The following is a 23,696-nucleotide window of genomic DNA, read 5'->3' on the forward strand; positions in this document are numbered from 1 at the left end:
TAAGTCGTCATTGGACAGGCATATGGTCCTACATGGAAGAGTGTAGGTGGGATGTGCTTAAGATTAGTATGACAGGGCGGCGCAACTTCGAGGGCCGAAGGGCCTGAACTGTTCTGTAATGTTCTATGTTTTATGTTCTAAAAGGTGAGGGTTGGGGCTACGTCAAGATATTTTTTGGAGGTTTTTTTCTGAGCCATAACACAGTAAAACCTGGAAGTGTTCAAGGAGTGTGCTTTCTCCACTGAGTGACTTATTTGGAATGGTTACAGAAAATTTCAAGGCGCAGAGGCACATCAGAAAGCATTTGATCGCCTAAAATCTGGAAGCGAATGTCATCCAGGTCCAAGGAGGCAAAACCATTTAAGGCGGCTGTCCATGCGGGTCGTGTGGCTGTCGGTGCACCACTCTTGCAAGAACGTGCTGCACTCTGACAAGCACGTGACCAGATGATACAAAGACCAATTGTGTATTTCTTTCGACGATTGTGTAACTTTGAGCAGAAATATTCTAGGGTTGAGAAAGAAACTAACATTTCAACAGTTCCGTTGACATTAATGTGTTTGAGGCAATTGTTTATACTGAGAATAGCGCCTTCATTTTTTTGTGAGAATTAAAGGAATAAAATTCCAGACTATTTAGGTTCAGCTTATTGTTGTAGCCATTTTTTGCAAAACTATGCATGTTATGGACTACACCACGTAATTGTCGAAGGAAACGGGAGTTGGCCAGTGACAAGAAAGAAACGTCTGTCTTGGACTATAGTAGTGAATGTTTGCATGCTTAAGGTCAATACAATGTATTCGTAACTGTGTATGTAATGGATCTATTAATATGATGAGAAAAAAAGATTTTAAAAATGTAACTGTCTTTGTATATTGATGGTTCATGTTTATGTGGGGTAGTTCTGATGATTCTACAGCCTTAAGTGGTGGAATGTGTCGTGTTTTCTATTGAAGAAAGGTTTCAAGATAGGGTTACCAAGATGTCTATTTGAAACTAATAGCGTAAACAGATTGTGAGGCCTTGGGTTTTTTTTTAATGTTGGAACGTTAGAAGCAGCCTGAATTGTTGTGATCCAACTCCCCCAGAGACAGAATTTTCAATTTTAGGTTTTTTCGATCATTGTTGCTGGAGCCCTGAATCTGCATTTCGAAGTTTCAGTACATTTCTCCTTGCTGCTCTCTTTCTCAGCGATTTCTCTTAATGTTTCCTTTTCAGTGTAGACTGGAGAAGAGCATGTCCTGCAATCTATTTTTCTGGATTTGTCTTTAAGACGGGTGTGCTCAAGGAACGTTACTATATAGAACCGTTTCAGTTCGGCAGTTAAATAATGTATAATTCTGCGAGGTTTTCCCATCATTTTACGTTATCCCAATTACATCTTTCTTTTATTGTATTTCAAGTATAGCATACGAATAAAGCATGTTTTTATTCAAGAGAAGGCAGTTTGCATCTATACTGCAATGGCTACAACTTGCCTTTAAAATGAGGAAAGATCAGCATACAGGCTATCTTCTTCATATATTTTGAGGGGTTCATAGCAAATGGCACTGTGACTCGAAAAATGTAAATTAGCCCCTTGGAGAAGTGGAACATGGACTTTGAGAGGAATGCAAAGGAATAGCTGAGAAGAGTGATCTCATGAATGTGGAAGTCATAGCGTCCGTACAGAAGAACTGTATCATTTACAGAAATTCTATTGAGTGCTATGATATGATCCATTGCGGGATACTGCATTCCTCTCCCTCATTTTGAGTGTTACGGCACAATGATATCAGCAGTTCAAAAAGGCAGCAGACCAATACATTCTCAAAGTCAAATATGGATGGGCAATAAAAGCTAGTTTAACCAGTGCAGCCCAGGACCCACGAAACATTACAAAAACGAATTTTATTTCATATTTCCTGAAAGAGATATGAACCAGTTGAGTTTTTCTGAAATCTAAAATGTCTCCTCTGTGTTTATCCATTGGTTTCAGATCCAGGCACAGCATCAAAAAATTCACCTGAAGAACAATCAACTGCAGAATCCCTTCAGCAGGCGGTACTTATGACCACAGGAACTGCAAACTCAGGTATAAGTTAAACTAGATTCATTTATTAAATTCAATAACTGTGAGTAATGGCAAACAGTCAAGAGGTAGGTGTGGTAGTGACTTTCTGAAATGGTTCTTCATTGATTGAACTGGAATTATTGAGTAATGAATTCTGGATGCAGTTGTAACGATACTGTCACTTTAAAAAGTTTATATTATATTGGGATATTTCGACAACAGATTGTAATTGCTGCGGTGCTGAAGAGTCTACTCATTCCGCCCAAAGTCAATAATTTAAGAAGTCTAGACGTTTGTTTTACAAACAGATACAACAATGGAAGTGAGGTGGCCAATTGTCCCAGATCAAATGATTTAGTTTTACTTTAGTTTTTGTTTGTGTTTGTATATTGTGTTTAAATAAATTGTGCTTTAACTAACGTCAAATAGTTTAGCCAGTAGCGTGACATCTGGAACACGAACGTCACGTTTCCCTTTAAAATAAGAGAAGGTTATGCTCGATGCTACATTCTCAAAATATTCAGAGCAGAGAGGGCCTTTGACAGCCTGAAAGCTGTAAGCACAGTGTTAGCCAGGCGTAGTTATGCAAAACCATTCCAGATGGCTTTTGTTGCGTGTAATGTCGGTGTCGGTGTTGAACTGTTGCATGAACCCGACCAGACGTTCGAAAGACCAATTAGGTATTTTTCCTGACGATTTGAATAATAATCAGCAGATATATTCCAAAATTATGAAGGAAACTGGCATTTCAAAATATATTTTACTAGTACTGTGTCTGAGGCAACTGCATACTCGAACAATAGCATAATTAATTTTTGGGCGGATTTAACAATGAAAATTTCAGACTGTAAGATTGAGCTTATTATTGCAGCCAATCAATTTCAAAATTGTATAAGTGGCAGGATTACAGAATATGATTTCTGAATGGTTGTCATGACTTTCAAGAAGGAAGGGGGAGGTGCTCAGTGATAAGAGAAAAAATACTGTAATTGACTGTCATCGTTAATGATCGCATGCATAACAAAATTGCAAAGTATATGCATCAGTCTATGCGCTGTGGTACACTGATAGGATAAAACTAAAGACTTTTAAAAATCAAGTTCTCCTTGTCTATTGACGGGGTTTTTTGAGTGTCCGTTGTTGTAGTACTATAACTTTAAGAGGTGGAATGTGTCCGGTTTACGATGGAAGAGACATTCTAAAGCAGAAATAGCAAGCTCTACATTTGAGTCTATTAATGTAAGCAGCTTACAAGGCTTTGAGATTCTTTTCAAGTTTAAATACCACAGGCAGCCTGACTGGGTGACATAAAGCTGCCATAGAGCCAGGATTTTAGTTTTAGTATTTCAGCAATACTGAATAATACTGGGGTCCTGAAGGGGCATTTCAAAGATCAGTACATATCTGCACACTATTCTCATTCTTGGCATTTTCTTTTGATGTTTTCTTTTCCTTGTGGACCGGAGAAAAGCATGTCTAACAATCTATTTTTCTGCATTTCTCTTTGCAATGGGTGTGTTGGTGGAATGTTACCATATTGAACAGATGCTCTTAGGCAGTTAATTAAATTATAATTCTGCTACGTTTTTCCATTGTTTTAATTTATCTGAATTCTATCTTTCATTTATTGTATTTTGATTCAGACTGGTAGTTAGAATAATAGAATCCCTACAGTGAGGAAACAGGCCCTTTGGCCCAACAATTCTACACCGACCTCCAAACTGTATCTCACCCAACCCATTCCCCATGACTGTACATTTTCCCCTGTCTAATGCATCTAAACTACAAATTCCGGACATTTTTGCCAATTTAGCATTGCCAATACACCTAACATACACATCTTTGGATTGTGGGAAGAAAACCACACAGACACGGGGCGAACGAGCAAAACTCTGCACAGACAGGTGCTGGAGGCTGAAATCAAACCTGGGTCCTTGATCCTTTGAAGCAGCACTGCTATGCAATGAGCCACCATGCCACCCCAACTCGATTTCTGCCAGAATGCAATGTACGGCACTTGCCTTTAAAATAAGAAAGGATTAGCGTCCAGGCTATCTTCATCACGCTTTTGAAGTCGTTTGGACGAGTTCAAAACACAGGAATGACTAATGATTTGAAAAATGCAACGCAGTCCCACGGAGAATTGGGACATGGACTTTAAGAGTCTATGCGCTGTAATAGTCTAGAAAAGTGATCACATAAATTGAGATTCACAGTGTCCGAAATACAGTGACTGTAGTGATTTACACATATTCAATTTAATTCAAGGATGCAGTCCATTGAGGCAGATCAGATTCCAAGTGGTTCAGTACAATGACATCTACTCTTCAACAAAGCAGCTCACCATTTCATTCTCAAAGACAGAAGGACGGGCAATAAGTTCAATTTTTTTTAAATACCGCTATTTTTGCACATTGATGGAACATTTTGTGTGAGGTGGATTTGTGGGAATGCTAATTTTAAAAGTTACCATGGGTCCTGTTTTCCTTTAAAGAGAGCTTTTAAAACGGAGGTAACAAGCTATGTACTTTAATCAAAAAAATGTGACCAGCTTGCGAGATCTTGAGTTTTTAAAAAAATCTTAGAATATTAGAAGCAGCCTGACTGGGTCGTGTCAACTTCCCCTGGAGCCAGAATGTTCAGTTTTTGTCTTTTCGATCGCAGTTACTGCAGTCTTGAATCTGCATTTCAAAGCCATAGTGCCTTTCTTCCTGAAACTTTCTTTCTCGGTGTTTTCCCTTCATGTTTGTTTTCCTGGTGGACTTGAAAACTGCTTATCCGTCTATTTGTCTGAATTTCTCTTTACAACGGATTGGTTATGAAATGTTGAACATTTACTGTTTGGCAGTAAAATAATTTATAATTCTGGTAAGTTTTCCAATTGTTATAAGTTATCCCAATACTGTCATCTTTTAATGTATTTTAATATAGTGTATGAATAAAGTGTGTTTTGTTTCAAGACTTGTATTTTTGCTAATCGAATTACATCTGAAGCACAACACCTGCCATTTGCCTTAAAAGTAAGAAAAGATAAGAGTCTAGGCCATCTTCTTCACATATTTAAAGGGGTTTCAGTCTAATCCATAACAGAAGAGCATGATAGTGACTCGGAAAATGTAACACAGTCCATTATAGAAGTGGGACATGACTTTGCGAGGAATGCAATGGAATATCAGAGATGAATGGTCCTAGAAAGTGAGAGTCACAATACCCGAAATACTAGGATTGTAAGTATTTACAGATACAGTTAGTGCTCGGACACAGTCCATTGAGGTAGAGTTGATTCCTCTCCCTGATTTCGAGTGGTACAGCACAATGACATCAGCTGTTCAGCAAGATAACTCACCAGCAGATTCTCAAAGACAACTATGGAATGGGCATTGAAAGCTGGTTCATCTACCGCAGCTCAGTTTCCACAAAACCTTAAAAAATATGGAATGCTCGAACATATTTCCTGAACTAGAAATTAACCAGTTCAGTTGATCTGAAATCCAAATTATCTCTTTTCTGTTTATCCTTTGCTTCATATCCAGACACGGCATTAACTGATTTGCCTGAGGAGCAATCATCTGGAGAATCTTTTGAGCAGGCGTCACTTATGCCCACAGGAACAGCAATCTCAGGTTGGAGTCAAATTGAGTTCATTTATTAAATTCAATAACTGTGATTAATGGCACATGGTCAAGAATCGTTAGGTGTGGTAACTTATATTGAAGCCATTTAATTTCAAAATTGTACAAGTGGCAGGATGACAGAATGTGATTGCCGAATGTTTGTCGTCACTTTCATGAAAGGAGGGGGAGGCGTTAAGTGATGAGATAAATAGGCTGTAATAGACTGTAGCAGTGAATGATTGCATGTATACATTCATTGTGACGTATAGGTATCAGTCTGTGTATTGTGGTCTACTAATCAGATAAGACAAACGCATTTTAAAAATCAAGCTATCATTGCGTGTTGATGGTTCTTTTTTTGTGAGGGCGTGTTGTGGAAATACTATGGCTTTAAGTGGTGGAATGTGTCCGGTTTTCGTTTGAGGAGATATTTTTTAAAAAGTACAAAGCTCTCTATTCATCTAAACACCTTGCAAGACTTTGGGGTTGATTCTTGAAGTTGGACTACTAGAAGCCGCCTGACTCGGTGGTATTAAGCTCCCCGAGAGCAATGATTTTCAGTTTTAGTGTTTTCAGTCCAAGTTGCTGGGGTATTGAAGCTGCGCTTCAAACATCAGTGCATTTCTACTTGTTATTATCATCCTCAGTGTTTTCTTTTGATGATTTCTTTTCCCCCGTGGACTGGAGAAGTGCATATCAGACAATCTATTCTTCTGCATTCCTCCTTGCAATGGGTGTGTTTATGGAATGCTACTATATTGAACAGGTAATCCGAGACAATTAGTAAATGTTAATTCTGTTAAGTTTTCCCCTCGTGTTAGGTTATTCCAATTCGTCTTTCTTTTATGGTATTTTAAGGATAGTGCATGAAGAAAATGTGTTTGGATTCAAGACTGGTAGTTAGAATAATCGAATCCCTACAGTGTGGAAAGAGGACGTTCGGCCAAACCAAACACCCAAATCCATTTCTGAGCATGTCCACCTGACTAACGCACAGAAACTACAAAATCCCTAAACACATTGGGCAATTTAGCATGACCAATTCACCAAAGTTGCACACTTTTATTTTGGGAGAAAATCAGACAACACCACCACAGACATGGGGAGAATGTGAAATCTCCGTATAGACAGTCGTCCAAGGCTGGAATCAATCCCAGGTCCTTGGTGCTGTGAGGTAGCAGGACTAACCACTTAGCCACCATACTGCCCCAATCAAATTGCATCCCGAACGCAACGCCTGGCAATTGCCTTTAAAATAAGAGAAGATTAATGTCTAGGCTATCTCCTTCTCATTTTTTACATAGGTTGGTCTGGTTTATAACACAAGAGCGTGTAGTAACTAGGGACTTGAAAATGTGGAACAGTTCCTCAGAGAAGTGGGACATGAACTTTGAGAGGAATTCAATGTACTAGTTGAGAAGAGCGATCACATAATGTGAGAGTCACTGTGTCCGAAATACAGGGACTGTCGTGATTTATACATACTGAATTGAGTGCTAGCATACGGTCAATTGAGGCAGAGTGGATTCCTCTGCTTGATTTTAGGTGGTACAGGAAAATGACATCAGCGGCTCAATAAGGCATTTCTCCACCACATTTCCAAAGAAAACGAAGGGCGGTCAATGAAAGCTGGTTCAAACAGCGCAGCCCACTTCCCACGTAACATTACAAAAAGATATGAAACATTATTTAATTTTATTCTGAACGAGATATTTAACCAGTTGAGGCAAAAATAATGACTAGGTAAAAACAATGACTGAGATGCTGGAAACCAGATTCTGGATCAGTGGTGCTGGAAGAGCACAGCAGTTCAGGCAGCATCCAACGAGCAGCGAAATCGATGTTTCGGGCAAAAGCCCTTCATCAGGAATAGAGAAAGTGAGCTGGAAGCATGGAGAGATAAACTAGAGGGGGTGGGGTGGGGTGGGGAGAGGGTAGCATAGAGTACAATGGGTGAGAGGGGGAGGAGAGGAAGGTGGAGGAGAGGGTGGAGTGGAAAAGAAGATAGGCAGGTTGGACCAGTCCGGACAAGTCATGGTGACAGTGCTGAGCTGGAAGTTTGAAACTAGGAAGAGGTGGGGGAAGGGGAAATGAGGAAGCTGTTGAAGTCCACATTGATGCCCTGGGGTTGAAGTGTTCCGAGGCGGAAGATGAGGCGTTCTTCATCCAGGGGTCTGGTGGTGAGGCAGCAGCGGTGAAGGAGGCCCAGGACCTCCATGTCCTCGGCAGAGTGGGAGGGGGAGTTGAAATGTTGGGCCACAGGGCGGCGTGGTTGATTGGTGCGGGTATCTCGGAGATGTTCCCTAAAGCGCTCTGCTAGGAGACGCCCAGTCTCCCCAATGTAGAGGAGACCGCATCGGGAGCAACGGATGCAATAAATGATATTAGTGGATGTGCAGGTAAAACTTTGATGGATGTGGAAGGCCCCTTTAGGGCCTTGGATAGAGGTGACGGAGGAGGTATGGGCACAGGTTTTACAATTCCTGCGGTGGCAGGGGAAAGTGCCAGGATGGGAGGGTGGTTCGTAGGGGGGCATGGACCTGACCAGGGAGTCACAGAGGGAACGGTCTTTGCGGAAGGAGGAAAGGAGTGGGGAGGGAAATATAACCCTGGTGGTGGGGTATTTTTGAAGGTGGTTGAAATGCTGGCGGATGATTTGGTTTATGCGAAGTTTGGTAGGGTGGAAGGTGAGCACCAGGGGCGTTCTGTCCTTGTTAAGGTTGGAGGGATGTGGTCTGAGGGCGGAGGTGCGGGATGTGGACGAGATGCGTTGATGTAAAAAGAGGGAGGAAGAGAGCTTCTTCAAGGAAGGCATCCTTGCAAGAGGAGATGACCTGGGGTGGGGGGTGCAAGGATGCCTTCCTTGAAGAAACTCTCTTACTCCCTCTACAAGGATTTCAGTGAGTCTCTCTCTCACTGCACCCCCCAGGTCATCTCCTCTGCTCTCTTGCAGAGATGCGTTGGAGGGCATCTTTAACCGCGTGGGAAGGGAAATTGCGGTCTCTAAAGAAGGAGGCCGTCTGTTGTGTTCTATGGTGGAACTGGTCCTCCTGGGAGCAGATACGGCAGAGGCAGAGGGTTTGGGAATATGGGATGGCATTTTTGCAAGAGATAGCCTGGGAAGAGGTGTAATCCAGGTTGCTGTGGGAGTCGGTGGGTTTGTAAAAGATGTCAGTGTCAAGTTGGTCATCATTAATGGAGATGGAGAGGTCCAGGAAGGGGAGGGAGGTGTTAGAGATGGTCCAGGTAAATTTAAAGTCAGGGTGGAATGTGTTGGTGAAGTTGATGAATTGCTCAACCTCCTCGCGGGAGCACGAGGTGGCCCCAATGCAGTCATCAATGTAGTGGAGGATGAATAGCTCAACCTCCTCACGGGAGCACGAGGTATGAATTGCTCAACCTCCTCCGCCTTCCGCAAAGACCGTTCCCTCCATGACTACCTGGTCAGGTCTATGCTCCCCTACAATCCACCCTCCCATCCTGGCACTTTCCCCTGCCACCACAGAAATTGTAAAACCTGTGCCCATACCTCCTCCCTCACCTCTATCCAAGGCCCTAAAGGAGCCTTCCACATCCATCAAAGTTTTACCTGCACATCCACTAATATCATTTATTGTATCCATTGCTTCCGATGCGGTCTCCTCTACAGTGGGAAGACTGGGTGCCTCCGAGCAGAGCGCTTTAGGGAACATCTCCGAGATATCCACACCAATCAACCAGACCGCCCCGTGGCCCAACATTTCAACTCCCCCTCCCACTCTGCCGAGGACATGGAGGTCCTGGGCCTCCTTTACCGCCGCTCCCTCACCACCAGACGCCTGGATGAAGAACGCCTCATCTTCCGCCTCGGGACACTTCAACCCCAGGTCATCAATGTGGACTTCAACAGCTTCCTCATTTCCCCTTCCCCCACCTCATCCTAGTTTCAAACTTCCAGCTCAGCACTGTCACCATGACTTGTCCGGACTGTTCCAACCTGCCTATCTTCTTTTCCACTCCACCCTCTCCTCCCTGACCTATCACCTTCCTCTCCTCCCTCACTCACCCATTGTACTCTATGCTACTCTCTCTCCACCCCACCTCCCTCTAGCTTATCTCTCCATGCTTCCAGCTCACTGCCTTTATTCCCGATGAAGGGCTTTTGCCTGAAACGTCGATTTCGCTGCTCGTTGGATGCTACCTGAACTGCTGTGCTCTTCCAGCACCACTGATCCAGAATCAAAATAATGAATGCAGATGCTGGAAACCAGATTCTGGATTAGTGGTGCTGGAAGAGCACAGCATTTCAGGCAGCATCCGAGGTTTAACCAGTTGAGGTGACCTGAAATCTAAAATATCTCTTCTTTGTTTATCCTTTGCTTCAGCACCAGACACAGCATCAACTCATTCGCCTGAGGAACAGTCAACTGGAGAATATTTTCAGCAGGCGTCACCTGTGATCACGGGAACTGCAATCTCAGGTATAAGTTAAATTGGGTTCATTTATTGAACACAATAGCTGTGAGTAATGGTACATGGTCAACAATCGATAGGTGTAGTAGTGACTGTCTGGAGGGTTATTTATTAAACGAGCTGGAATTATTGAGTAATGATTCAATCATGCAAGTGTAATGACGCCTTCACTTTAAAAGCTTCTAATGTTTTGGGCTTTTTTTGTGATGACAGTTTGTAAAGGTTAAGGTGCAGAATTGTCTACTGAATTTGCCCCAACCCAATAATTTAAGAGATCTTTAGTTTTGCTTTTCAGCAGATATAAAAATGGAAGTAGAGTGGCCAGTTGTCCCAGATCAGGTGTTTTAGTTTTAGTTTAGCTGTAGCAGTGAGTAACTGGTTGGGTTCCAAGCCAATATGAGCTTCAGTATTTTTTTTTCCTAACTGTGGTTTTGTCCAAAATCACTCTTAATGTTAAGCAGCATGCAAGAATTTATGTCGGAATTGAACATTTTGCCAAGGAGTCTGTTTATTGGATACTGCACGACTAGAACAGTTAATTAGTAACGTGGGCTGTTTCCATTCTTTGATTCAGTTTTCCAATAGGTAAGTTATTCTAAGTTAATCTTTATTTTGTTCGTATTTAACTGTTGTATTCAGATAAATTTTGTTTTGCTTAGCATTAAGTGGTTTGTGCAGTCACATCACATCTGGAACATTCACTTCACGTTTCTCTTAAAAATAAGAGAAACCTATGGTTGAGGCTACATTCTTAAGAGATTCAAAGGGGTATTGGGTTAATTAATAACACTGTAAAATTTGGGAGTCGTTCAGCAGTGTGATTTCTCCACTGGGAGATTTGATTGAAAAGGAACAGAAAATTTCACAACACAGAGAATTGTCAAAACGCCTGTGACAGCCTGAAATCAAGAGCACATTGTTAGCCAACTCTCATGAGGCAAAACCCTCAAGGTGGCTCTCGATGTGAGTAATGTGAGTATCGGTGCTGAACGGTTGCAAGAACATGCCGAAAGGATATGAAGACAAATTATATATTTTTCTGACGATTGGAATAATCATCAGCAGGAATATTTCATGATTTAGAAGAAAACTGACGTTTCAACATTTATGTTGCCAGTAATGTGTGTGGGAAATTTCCATATTCTAATAATAACATGTTTTGTTGGGGGGTGGGGGAAGTATTTAACGATGAAATTTCCAAATTATAAGACTAAGCTTATTATTGCAGCTATTCAATTTCAAAATTGTACAAGTTGCAAGATGACAGAATGAAATTGCCAAATGGTTGTCTTGACTTACATGAAAGAAGAGTGAGGTGAGCAGTGATGAGAAAAAATGGACTCGAGCAGTGAATGCTTGCATGCATAAACTCACTGCAATGAATACATATCAGTCTATGTATTGCGGTGTACTTATTGGATAACAGGAATTAATTTCTAAAGTCAAGCTGTCTTTGTGTATTGATGGGGTTTTTTTGTGTGAGGCAATACTATCACTTTAAGAGTTGGAATGTGTCCGGGTTTCGTTTGAAGAGATATTTCAAAAGAGGTAGCAAGCTCTCCATCTGAGTCTATTAATGAAAACAGCTTGCGAGGCCTTGAGGTTTTTGTTAAGTTGGAGCGTTACAAGCAGCCTGACTGGGTGGGTCGTAGTTCTTCTCGAGCCAGGATTTTCAGTACCAGGTGCTGTGGTCCTGAAACTGAATTTCAAATATCACTGCATTTCTACTCGCTTCGGTCTTTCCTCAGTGTTTTTCTTTCCTTGTGGACTGAAGAAGAGCACGTCTGACAATCTATTTTTAGATTCAAGACTGACAGTTGGAATCATGGAATCACAACAGTGTGGGAACAGGACCTTTGGCACACAAGCCCACACCGATCCGCGGAAGTATTCCAACCAAACCCATTCCCCATTACTGTACATTTGTCCATGGCTAATGCACCTAAGCTACACACCCCTGCAACACTTTGGGCAATTTAGCATGGCCAATCCACCTAATCTGCACACTTTGAATTGCCAGAGGAAACCTATGCAGGTAGACTTCATGACTTTCATGAAGGAAGAGGGACGTGCTAAGTGATGAGAAAAAAAAAGTGTTGTAATGGCACTGTAGCAGCAAAATATTGCATGCATAAACTCATTGCAATGTATACATATCAGTCTATGTATTTTGGTGTACGCATTGGATAGAACTAAAGGAGATTTAAAATGAAGCTACCTTTGTGTGTTGATGGTTTTTTTTTAGATTAGATTACTTACAGTGTGGAAGCAGGCCCTTCGGACCAACAAGTCCACACCGACCCGCCGAAGCGCAACCCACCCATACCCCTACATTTACCCCTTTACCTAACACTACGGGCAATTTATCCCGGCCAATTCACCTGACCCGCACATCTTTGGACTGTGGGAGGAAACCGGAGCACCCGGAGGAAACCCACGCAGACACGGGGAGAACATGCAAACTCCACACAGTTAGTCGCCTGAGTCGGGAATTGAACCGGGGTCTCCAGGCGCTGTGAGGCAGCAGTGCTAACCACTGTGCCACCGTGCCGCCCATGGTCTTTTTCTGAGGGTGATTTGTGGAAATACTATGACTTTAAGAGGTGGAATGTGTCCGATTTTCATTTGAGGAGCGATTTCAAAAGAGGTAGAAAGCTCTCCAGTTGAGTCTATAAATGAAAACACCTTGCGAGGCCTTGATTTTCTTTTTAAGAAATGGAATATTAGAAGCAGCCTGACTGTGCGGCATAAAGCTCTCCCAGGGCCAGGGTTTTCAGTTTTAGTGTTTTCAGTGCCAATTGGGGTCTTGGAGCTGCATTTCACGCATCAGTGCATTTCTGCTTGCTACTCTCTTTCTCAGCATTTTCTTTTGATTTTGTCTTTTTCTTGTGGACTGGAGAAGTGCATGGTCAAAAATCTTTTTTTTTTGCTGCATTCCTCTTTGCAATGGGTGTGTTTATGGAAGGCACCTATATTGTACAGTTGCTCCTAGGCAGCTAATTAAGTTATAATTCCATTAAGTTTTCTCAACGCTTTAAGTCATCTCAGTTCCATCTATATCTATTATTGTATTTCAAATCTAGTGTATGCATAAAGTGTGTTTTGATTCAAGACTGATAGTTTGACTAATTGAATTGCATCCTGAACGCAACGCCTGGCACTTGCCTTTAAAATAATAAAATATTAGTATCTAGGCTATCTTCTTCACATTTTTGCAGTAGTTTGGTCTGATTCATAACACGAGCAAGATATTGACTTGAAAAATGTAACACAACCCCTTGGAGAAGTGAGACATGGACTTTGAGAGTACTGCAATGTAATAGCCCAGAAGAGTGATCACATAATATGAGATTCACAGTGTCTGAAATATAGGCACTGTAGTTATTCGTAGATATGCAATTTAGTGCTAGGATGCATTCTACTCAGGCAGAGTGGATTCCACTCCCTAATTTCAAGTGGTAAGGTACAATGATATCAAAGGTTCAACAAGGCAGCTCACCATCAGATTCTCAAACACAACGAAGGACGAGCAATGAAGCTAGTTCAACTAGTGCAGCTCACTTCCATGAAACATTATAAAAAAGATATGGAATATCATTTCATATTTTGTGAACCAGATATTTAACCAGTTTCTTGATGAAGGGTTTTTGCCCGAAACATTGATTTTCCGGCTCCTCAGATGCTGCCTGACCCGCTATGCTTTTCCAATACCATACTCTCAACTCTAATCTCCAGCATCTGCTGTCCTCAACTTCGCATATTTAACCAGTTGCGTTGATCTGTCATCTGAAATGTCTTTTCTGTATTTTTCAATTGTTTCAGATCCAAACACAGCATCAACTCATTCGCCAGAGGATCAATCAACTCGAGAATCTTTTGAGCAGTCGTCGCTTATGCACACAGGAACTGCATTCTCAGGTATAAGTCAAATTGAGTTTATTTTTAAAATTCAGTAATTGAGATTAATGGTACATGGTCAACAAGTGGTAGGTCTTGTACTGATTGACTAGAATGGTTAGGTATTAAGTAGCCAGAATAATTGAGTAATGATTCCTTGAAGCAATCGTGACGGTGCTGTCACTTTAAAGAGCCTACGTAGTTTATTTTTGATCAGAGGAAACCTATTGCCAGTAACGTGCCTGAGATAATTGCATATTCTGATAATACTGCTTTTATTTTGGTGGGGGGGGGGAGTGCTGGGGGTGGCTGTTGTCGGGATGAAAATTCCAGAGTATTCAAATTGATCTTAATATCGCAGGCATTCAATCTGAAAATTGTACAAACGGCAGAACTGAATTGGTGATGCATTATGTCGATTTAATGACGAAGTGGGAGGTGTTAAGTGACGAGAAAAAAAGAAGACTGTACTGGACTATAGTCATGAATGTTTGCATGCTGAATGTCAGTGCAATGGATATGTATAAGAAGATGCATTGTGGTGTACTCATAGGGCAAGTCTAAAGATTTATAAAAATAAAGTTATCTTTGCACATGGATGGTCCATTTTTTGTGAGGTAGAGTCTGGCAATACTATGCCCTTAAGAGGTGCAATGTGTCCTGTTTTCTTTTGAAGAGAGACTTTAAGGCAAAGCTACCAAGCTGTCCATTTGAATCCAAAAATGCGAAAAACTTGTGAGACCTTGAGGGTTTTTTTTTAAATGTTAGAATATTAGAAGCAGCCTGACTCGGTGGGGGCAACTTTCACGAGAGACAGAATTTTCAGTTTTTGTCTTTTCAGTCGCAGTTGTTGGAGTCTTGAATCTGCATTTCAAAGCCACAATACATTTCTTCCTGAAACTTGCTTTCTCAGTGTTTTCCCTTCATGTTTGTTTTCCTTGTGGACTGGACAACTGCATATCCGTCTGTTTATTTTTCTGAATTTCTGTTAACAGCGGGTTGGTTATGAAATGTAACTATGTTGAATATTTACTGTTTGATAGTTAAACAATCCATAATTCTGGTAAGTTTTCCAGTAGTTTTAAGTTATCCCTGTAACGTAATCGTTTATTGTATTTTAAATACAGTGTATGAATAAAGTGCGTCTTGTATTTTGACCAATCGAATTACGTGTGAAATGCAATGCCTGACATTTGCCTTGAAATTAGGAAAGATGAAGTTCTAGGCTATCTTCTTCATATATTTTGAGGATATGAGCTTTGATTTATAACAAAAGAGTGTGTTAGTGACTTAGAGAAGTGGGACATGGCTTTTCAGAGGAATGCAATGAAACAGCAGAGAAGAATGATCCCATGAATGTGAGAGTCACAGTGTTCTAAATAAAGGGACTGTGAGTCATTTAGAGATACTCAATTTAGTGCTGGGATTCAGTCTCTTTGAGGCACAGTTGATTCTTTTCCCTGATTTCAAGTGGTACCGCACAATAACGTCAGCAGTTCAACAAGGCAGCTCACCATCAGATTCTGAAAGATAACTGTGGGCCGGGGAATGAAAGCTGGTTTAACTAGCGCCGCCCAATTCCCAGGAAACCTTAAAAAATATATGGTAATTTATAACATTTTCCGAACCAGGTATTAACCAGTTCAGTTGATCTGAAATCTAGAATGTCTCATCTCTGTTTATCCTTTGCTTCAGGTCCAGACACAGCATCAGCTCATTCGCATGAAGAACATTCAACTGTAGAATCTTCTCCGCAGGCGTCACCTATGACCACAGGAACAGCAACCTCAGGTATAAGTCAAATTGGATTCATTTATTAAATTCAATAACTGTCAGTAATGGCACAAGGCCAACAATCGGTAAGTACGGTAGGGTCTGTCTGAAGTGGTAAGGTATTGAAGGAGCTGTAGTTATTGAGTAATGATTCCTTCATGTAATTGTGACGATGCTGTCATTTTTTAAAAAAAAATCTACATAGTTTTGTTCTTATTTTTATGGGAGATTGTAAAGTTTGAGATACCGCAGTGTCTATTGAATCAATCCTAAGTTATGTGCCAGACCAATAGTGGATTCGGTAAATAATTCCTAACTGTGACATTCTCTGAAATCACGCTTAATGTTAACGTAAGAATCTGTGCCTGAATTTAACATTTTGACAAAAGGTATGTTTGTGGGATGTTGTGAGACTAGAACAGTGAATGAGTAATGAAGACTGTATCCACAGTGCGATTCAGTTTTCCAATAGATTAGTTATTCTAAATACATCTTTCCTTAGTTTGCATTTCAACTGTTACCTTTAAATACATTGTGTTTTGCTTCTCATGTGATGCCCAGTTGCATCACATCTGGGACACCCCACTACACGTTTCCCTTTAAAGTAGGAGAAGGTTATGGTTGAGGCTACCTTCTTAAAATGTTAAAAGGCGTCTGGTCCTTAACACAGAAAAATGCGGAAGTGATTTGCAGTGTGATTTCCCACTGAGTGACTTATTTAAATGGGTGCAGAAAATTTCACAGCTTTGAGAAATGTCAGAAGGCATTGGACAGCCTGAAAGCTGTAAACGAGTCTTAGCCAGCCCTAATGAGGTAAAGCCATTTAAGTTGCATGTCGACGCAAGTAACTTGAGAGTCGGTGCTACACTCTAGCAAGAACACAATCATCGGATAGAAAGACCAGTTGTGGATTTTTTTTTTTGCGACGTTTGAATAGTCATCAACAGAATTTTTTCAGGATTGATAAGGAAACTAATGTTTGAACATTAATGTTGCCGGTAATAATTCTCTGACAATTGCATGAACTTGTCATAGTGACTTTTTTTATGTGTGTGTGGAGAAATTAAAGATAAAAATTCCAGACTATTTAGATGGACTTTTTTTTATTGCATCCATTCAATTTGAAAATTATACACGTGGCAGAACGACAGAATGCAGTGGCTGAAGCGTTGATGCCACTTCAGTGAATGAAATGGCAGCATTCAGTGAAGGGAGAAATAAACACTGTAATGGACTGTTGAACTGTTTGTCACACAATGTATATGCATTACAGACTATTAATAGGGTAAGGATAAGGATTATAAAAATGAATCGATCTTTTGTATATTGTTGGTTCAATTTGTAACGGAGGGATGTGTCTGACTTTAAGAGACACAATTTGTCATGTTTTCTATTTCAGAGAGGTTTTGAGATATAGGAGTCAAGCTGTGTATTTGAAGCCAATAAGGTAAACTGCTTGTGAGGCCTTGAGGGCATTATATTAAAAGTTATAATATTAGAAGCAGCCTGATTGGGTGGGATCGCACTCCCCTCGAGCCAGGATTTTCAGTTTTAGTTTTCTCTTCAGTAGCAGTTGCTGGGGTATTGAAGCTACATTTCAAAGGTGCATTTCTCCTCGCTAATCGTTCTCTCTGCATGTTTTCTTTTTTCTCCTTCTGGAGTAAACAATTGCATATCTGGCAATCTATTTTACTGAATTGGACTATTTTGGGCATTTATGGACATATTGAACAGATACTGTTCGGCAGTTAAATGAAGCATAATTCTGTTCAGTGTTCTGATTGTTTTAAGTTATCCCAATTTCGTCTTTCTTTTAGTGTATTTGAAATATAGTATATGAATAAACTGTATTTAAATTCAAGACTTGTAGTTTGACCAATCGAATTCCAACCAAAATGCAATGCCTGACAGTTACCTTGAAAATAAGAAAAGGTTGGTAGTTAGACGATATTCTTCATATATTTTGAGGGGTTTGGTCTGGTTCATTACAACAGTGCGTGGTGGTAGATTGCAAAATTAACATAACCTCTTGCAAATGTGGGGCATGGACGTGGGAGGCAGATTTAGAAAGGCGCAGAAGTAACAGGGTTGTTGGCATGGGTGGTTTTAACTTCACTAATATTGACTGGAACCTCCTTAGTTCAAACAATTTGGATAGGAACGTGTTTGTCAGGTGTGTCCAGGAAGGGTTCCTGATGCAATATGTAGATAGGCCGACTAGAGGGGAGGCCATATTGAATTTGGTACTTGGCAACGAACCATGATAGGTGTCAGAGTTCTCAGTGGGAGAGCATTTTGGTGACAGTGATCACAACTCCCAGACGTTTACTATACTCATGGCGAAGGATAGGTGCAGCTGGTGGAGGGGGAATTACAATGCTCTTCAGTAGGAACTGGGGCGCCAAAACTGGGAACAAATGTACTCAGGCAAATGCACGACAGAAATGTGGAGGTTGTTAAGAAGCACTTGCTGATAATGTAGGACAGGTTTGTCTCACTGAGGCGGGGGAGGGATGTTACGTTGAAAAACCTTTGCGTGACAAGTTTTGTGGGACATTTCATCAAGAGGAAGAAGGAAACTTACGAACATTGAGGAGGCAAAGATCAGACTTTGGAATGTTACGAGGTAGCCAGGAAGGGGGGCATGAAAAAGCTTTAGTGCGTAGGATTAAGGAAAACCTAAGATGTTCTCCACGTATGAGGAGAAAAAGAATGGCCAGAGTGAGAGTAGGGCCGATTAGGGATTACGGAGGGAACAGATGAAGGATGGGAAATCCTTAATGTATACTATGCTTCCGTATTCACGACTGAGAATAAACTTGATATTTCTGATGATCATGCGAAATAGACTGATCGCCTGGAACAGGTTGATCTTAAGAAGGAAGATGAACATTTTGATGAACATAAGTATATATAAATCCCCTGGGGCACATGGGGTATACTTCAGGATATTGTAGGAAATGAGGGAAGAGATTGTAGAGCCTTTGGTGATAGTCTTTGCAACATTATTGTCCACTGGAGTATTACCAGGTGATTGGAGGGTGGCAAAAAATATTCCCTTGTTCAAGAACGGGAATAGGGATAACTCTGGGAATTACAGACCAGTCAGTCTTATGTCAGTAGTGGGCAAAATATTGGAGAGGATTCTGAGATACAGAATTTATGATTACTTGGAAAAGCAGAGTTTGATGAGAGATAGTCAACATACCTCGTGAGGGCAGTTCATACCAAACAAACCTTATTGAATATTTTCAGGATGTGAAAAAACACATTGATGAATGTAGAGCAGTGGATGTGGTGCATATGGTTGAAAAATATGGTGCTGGAAAAACACAGTAGGCCAGGCAGAATCCAAGGAGCAAGAGAATCGACGTTTTGGACATAAGCCCTTCTTCAGGAATGAGGCTTGTGTGCCAAGCGGGCTGAGATAAAGGGTAGGAGGGAGGGAATTTGGGGGAGGGGCGCTGAGAATACGGTAGGTGGAAGGAGGTGAGGGTGATAGGCGGAGAGGGGGTGGGGGCAGAGAGGTCGGGAAGAAAATTGCAGGTCAAGAGGGCGGTGATGAATCCTAGAGTTGGCACTGAGATAAAGTGGGGGGAGGGGAAATGAGGAAGCTGGAGAAATCTATACATATGGAGTTTAGCAAGGCATGCAACGAGGTTCCACATGATAGGCTCATTCAGAAAGCAAGGAAGTATTGGATACATAGAAGTCTGGCCATCATGCCACACAACAGGCTAGTCCATAGAAGACAGAGGGTGATGGTAGATGGAAAGTATTCAGCCTGGAGCACCGTGAATAGTGATGTTTTGAAGGGATGTGTTCTGTACTTCTGCTCATCGTGACTTGTAGAAATAACTTGGATTCAGACCAACCCAAAAAGTGGAATTAACAAGGCGAAAAGGGGTCATGAAATATATTTAGCAAACAGGATTAACGAAGATCCCAAAGCTTGTTATTTGTATATATGGAGCAAAAAGGTAACCAGGAGGAGCGTTGGCACACTCAAAGACAAAGAAAGAAAGTTATTAGCGGTTTTGGAGAAAATGGGCGAAGTTCCAAATGAGTAGTTTGCAATGGTATTCACCGAGGACAGGGACATGATGGATGATGAGATTTAGGATATATATTTCATTACTCTATGTCACATCTGCATAAGGAGGGAGGAAGTGTTGGATATTCTAAAAGGCATTAAGGTGGACAAATCCCCAGGTCTGGATTGAATCTATCGCATGTTCCTCAGGAAAGTGAGAGAGGAAATGGCTGGGGCCTTAAAATATATGTTCGCAGCATCCTTGAACATGGGTGAGGTTACTGAGGACTGGAGAATTGTCAATGTTGTGCAATTGTTTATGAAGGTTTGCAGAGATAAACCAAGCAATTATCGACAAGTTAACCTGATGTTAGTGGCAGGGAAGCTGCTAGAGAAGATACTGAGGGATAGGATCGATTTCCATTTGGAAGAAAATGGACTTATCAGTGATAGCCACCATGGTTTTGTGCAGGGAAGATCTGTCTTACCAACTTAATAGAATTCTTTCAGGAAGAGTAGAAGTTTATTGATGAGGGAAGGGCTGTCATATGCATGGGCTTCGGTAAGGTGTTTGATTAGGTGCCCATGGTAGACAGACGGAGAACATGAAGTCACATGTGATCCAGGGTGTGCTAGTTAGATGGATAGAGAACTGGCTGGCCAACAGGAGACTGAAAGGAGTAGTGGAATGGAGTTTCTCAAACTGGAGAGGAGTGACCAGTCGAGTTCCACGGCGATATATGTTGGGAAAACCGATGTTTGTGAGCTCCATAAGTCATCTGGAAGAATTTATAATGTACAGATGACACTAAGATTGATGGAGTAGCAGATAGTGGAGGAAATTGCCAGAGAACGCTGCAGAATATAGACATATTGGACAGTTGGACAGAGACATAGTAGATCGAGTTCAATCCATGAAAATGCGATATAATGCAATTTGGACGATCCTATTCAAAAAATAAACCACAATATACTGAAAATGGGAAATCCCTGGGGAAAACTGATGTACAGAGAGATCTGCGTGTTCAGGTCAATTGTACCCTGAAGATGGCAACGCAGGTCAATAGAGTGGCCAAGAAGGCATACGGCATGCTTTCATCCAGTATGCAAACATCTGGCACTTGCATTTAAAATATGAGAAGACTAGAGTCGATGCTAACTTTTTCACATCTTTTGAAGTGGTTTAGTCTGGTTCATAACAACAGAGCATGATGATGTTTCTGAAAACGTAGCTCAGTCTCTTAGAGAAGTGTCACGTCGCCTTTGAAAATAGTGAAATGGAATAGCTGAGACAATTCATGACATAAATTTGAGATTCACAGTGTCCGAAATTCAGGGACTCTATTAATTTACAGGTATTCGATTTAGTAGTAGGATAAAATGCAGAATGGATTTCTCACCGGATTTCAAGTTATACAGCGCAATGACATCAACAGTTCATCAAGGCACCTCACCATCAGATTCTCAAAGACAACTAACGATGGACAATAAGGCTGATTCAACACGTGCAGCCCATATCCCAAGAAAGATTTTTAAAAAGATATGGAATGTTATTACTTTTTTCTTGAATTAGATGGTTGACAGTTGGATTGATCTGAAATCCAGAATGCCTATTCGATGTATATCCTTTGCTTCAACTCATTCGTCTGAGGAACAATCAGCTCGAGAATATTTTCAGCCGATGTCACTTATGCCCACAGGAATTGCAAACTCAGGTATAAGCCAAAGTGAGTTCATTTGTTAAATTCAAAAACTACGAGTAAAGGTACACAGCCAACAAGACGTAGGTGATTTAGTTGACTGGAACGGTTAGCTATTGAAGGAGATTGAATTACTTAGTAATGATTCATTGATGGAACAAATTTTTGGAGTGTTTCAGCAGTATGGTATTTCCACTGAGTGAATTGTTTGGAGAATTGCAGAAAGCTTCACTGCACAGAGGAATGTGGAAAGGGTCTTGACAAACTGAAAGCTTTAAGCCCAATGTTCGACAATTATGTAAAATCATTCAAGATGACTATCGATGATCAGCTGAAATATTTCCATATAAAGAAGGAAACTACCATTTCAACCTTTACGTTGCTTGTAATGTGCATGAGATATTTGTCTTTAATTGTCATAGCGCCTTGCATTTTTGGATCAAATTACGGATTAAATTTGCAGGCGCATTAGGTGGAGCTTATGATTATAGTGCGACAATGTTGTTCCTTTAACATGGTTGTGTTCTTGTTTTATATTGAAAAGCCTACACAACCTATTCACATTCTGTTTCATCTGTTGTCTCACGTCCAATCAGTCTGGACCACCTGTTACTGAAAGGTGCATCAACAACTTGGGAATCATTAAACTTTCAACTGGAAAATCCAAAATGTTGGAAGTAAGCAAATTCTCAAGTTGATCGCAAAACTTGAACATCAATTGGGAGGTGGAAGAAGAGCAAGAAACGTCTAAGAGCTCTGGATAAAATTAGCAAACGTACACAACATAGAAGTTCTCATTTGTCTGGTATTACGCCACTTTGTCTTAGTTAGTAAATTCTGCCTTAGGAAACAATCAGGGAAAATGGCTTTTAGTTTTCAAAACAAACACTTGTACAATGAAGTGGAGGTGGTCAGTTCTCCCAGTTCTGAGATTATTCTCGTTTGGTTTACTTTTAACTACGGACCCTGAGAAGCTTCTGGGTGAAAAAGAAGAGGTTACATTTTTCAGCCGATGATCCCTGGCTGATCCTCTCTGCAATTTCTCTCCCCTGTAAGAACCTGCGTTTGAATTTGCTTTTTTGCCAAGGAGTGTGTTTAAGGGATGTTGAAGGAAATTGGAACAGCTCGTTGTGAATTTGTGAGAGATCTCATGTCGGTCAGGTGTTCCTCTAGTTGTCATTCTAAATTCTTTTGCTTGTGTTTCATTCGGTAGTGCATAAATAAATTCTGTTTTGGTTGAAACTGAGTGATTTGACCAGCTGCAGCATTCCTGGAATTTCCATCCTGCATCTGCGTGAAACAACCAGAAACATTAGGGCCCGGGTTACTTCCTTGACAGCTTTGAGGAGTCTGGCCTGACTCGTAGCATGATTTAGATGTGCAAGAATGCATCTCTACAGCAAGTAGGAGTTGAAACTGGGTTTTCTGGTTAGAAGATAGAGGCAGCTGAAAATGTGTTGCTGGAAAAGCGCAGCAGGTCAGGCAGCATCCAAGGAACAGGAGATTCTTCAGGGCTTATGCCCGAAACGCCGAATCTCCTGTTCCTTGGACGCTGCCTGGCCTGCTGCGCTTTTCCAGCAACACATTTTCATCTCTGATCTCCAGCATCTGCAGACCTCACTTTCTCCTAGAAGATAGAGGCACCCCACCACTATGCCTTATCTCTGTTCTATTCGTTTGCTAATCTTATCCAGAGTTCTTATGTGTTTGTGGCTGTTCTTCCACCTTTACTGATGTTCAATTTTTGCGATCAATTTGCTTACTTCTAACATGTTGGATTTTCCAGTTGAAAATGTAAATGTTTCCCAAGTCGTTGATGCACCTTCCAGCAACAGGTGGTCCAGACTGATTGGACGTGAGATAACAGATCAAACGGAATGTGAATGGGTTATGTATGATTTGGTTAATTCTATTGGTCAATTGCTCCTAAGTCCTGTACGTTTGTGTATTCACTTGATCCTGTCAGACTCTAAGGCTCATTCGGAATCAACTGGACCTCCAGAGCAAACATCTAACTCTCTGATCAATATTGAAGATGGTCAGAGCTGTAGACATTTTAAGAAATTCTGGAAAAAGTAAATTTTAACTTTTCCCAGTGTAAAACAAAGCTGCAATTGAAACAGGAGTGTAATTGTTATTTTTGCAGGAGCCTTTATAGCCCTCAGTCTGTGTAG

The 23,696-nt window shown here is 41.1% G+C and overlaps 1 protein-coding gene across 1 annotated transcript in view; it reads left to right on the forward strand.

Moving 5' to 3' along the window:
• Window positions 1–23,696, forward strand: part of LOC132805590 (serine-rich adhesin for platelets-like) — a 110,782-nt gene that overhangs the window by 82,143 nt on the left and 4,943 nt on the right. Inside the window, exons 27-31 of the mRNA XM_060820724.1 lie at window positions 1,979–2,074; window positions 5,587–5,676; window positions 10,032–10,127; window positions 13,942–14,037; window positions 15,712–15,807. Of these exons, the coding sequence (XP_060676707.1) occupies window positions 1,979–2,074; window positions 5,587–5,676; window positions 10,032–10,127; window positions 13,942–14,037; window positions 15,712–15,807 (474 nt within the window). The remainder of the gene's footprint in view (window positions 1–1,978; window positions 2,075–5,586; window positions 5,677–10,031; window positions 10,128–13,941; window positions 14,038–15,711; window positions 15,808–23,696) is intronic.

This window comes from Hemiscyllium ocellatum, chromosome 50, assembly GCF_020745735.1.
Source record: "Hemiscyllium ocellatum isolate sHemOce1 chromosome 50, sHemOce1.pat.X.cur, whole genome shotgun sequence".
NCBI classification, from domain to species: domain Eukaryota; kingdom Metazoa; phylum Chordata; class Chondrichthyes; order Orectolobiformes; family Hemiscylliidae; genus Hemiscyllium; species Hemiscyllium ocellatum.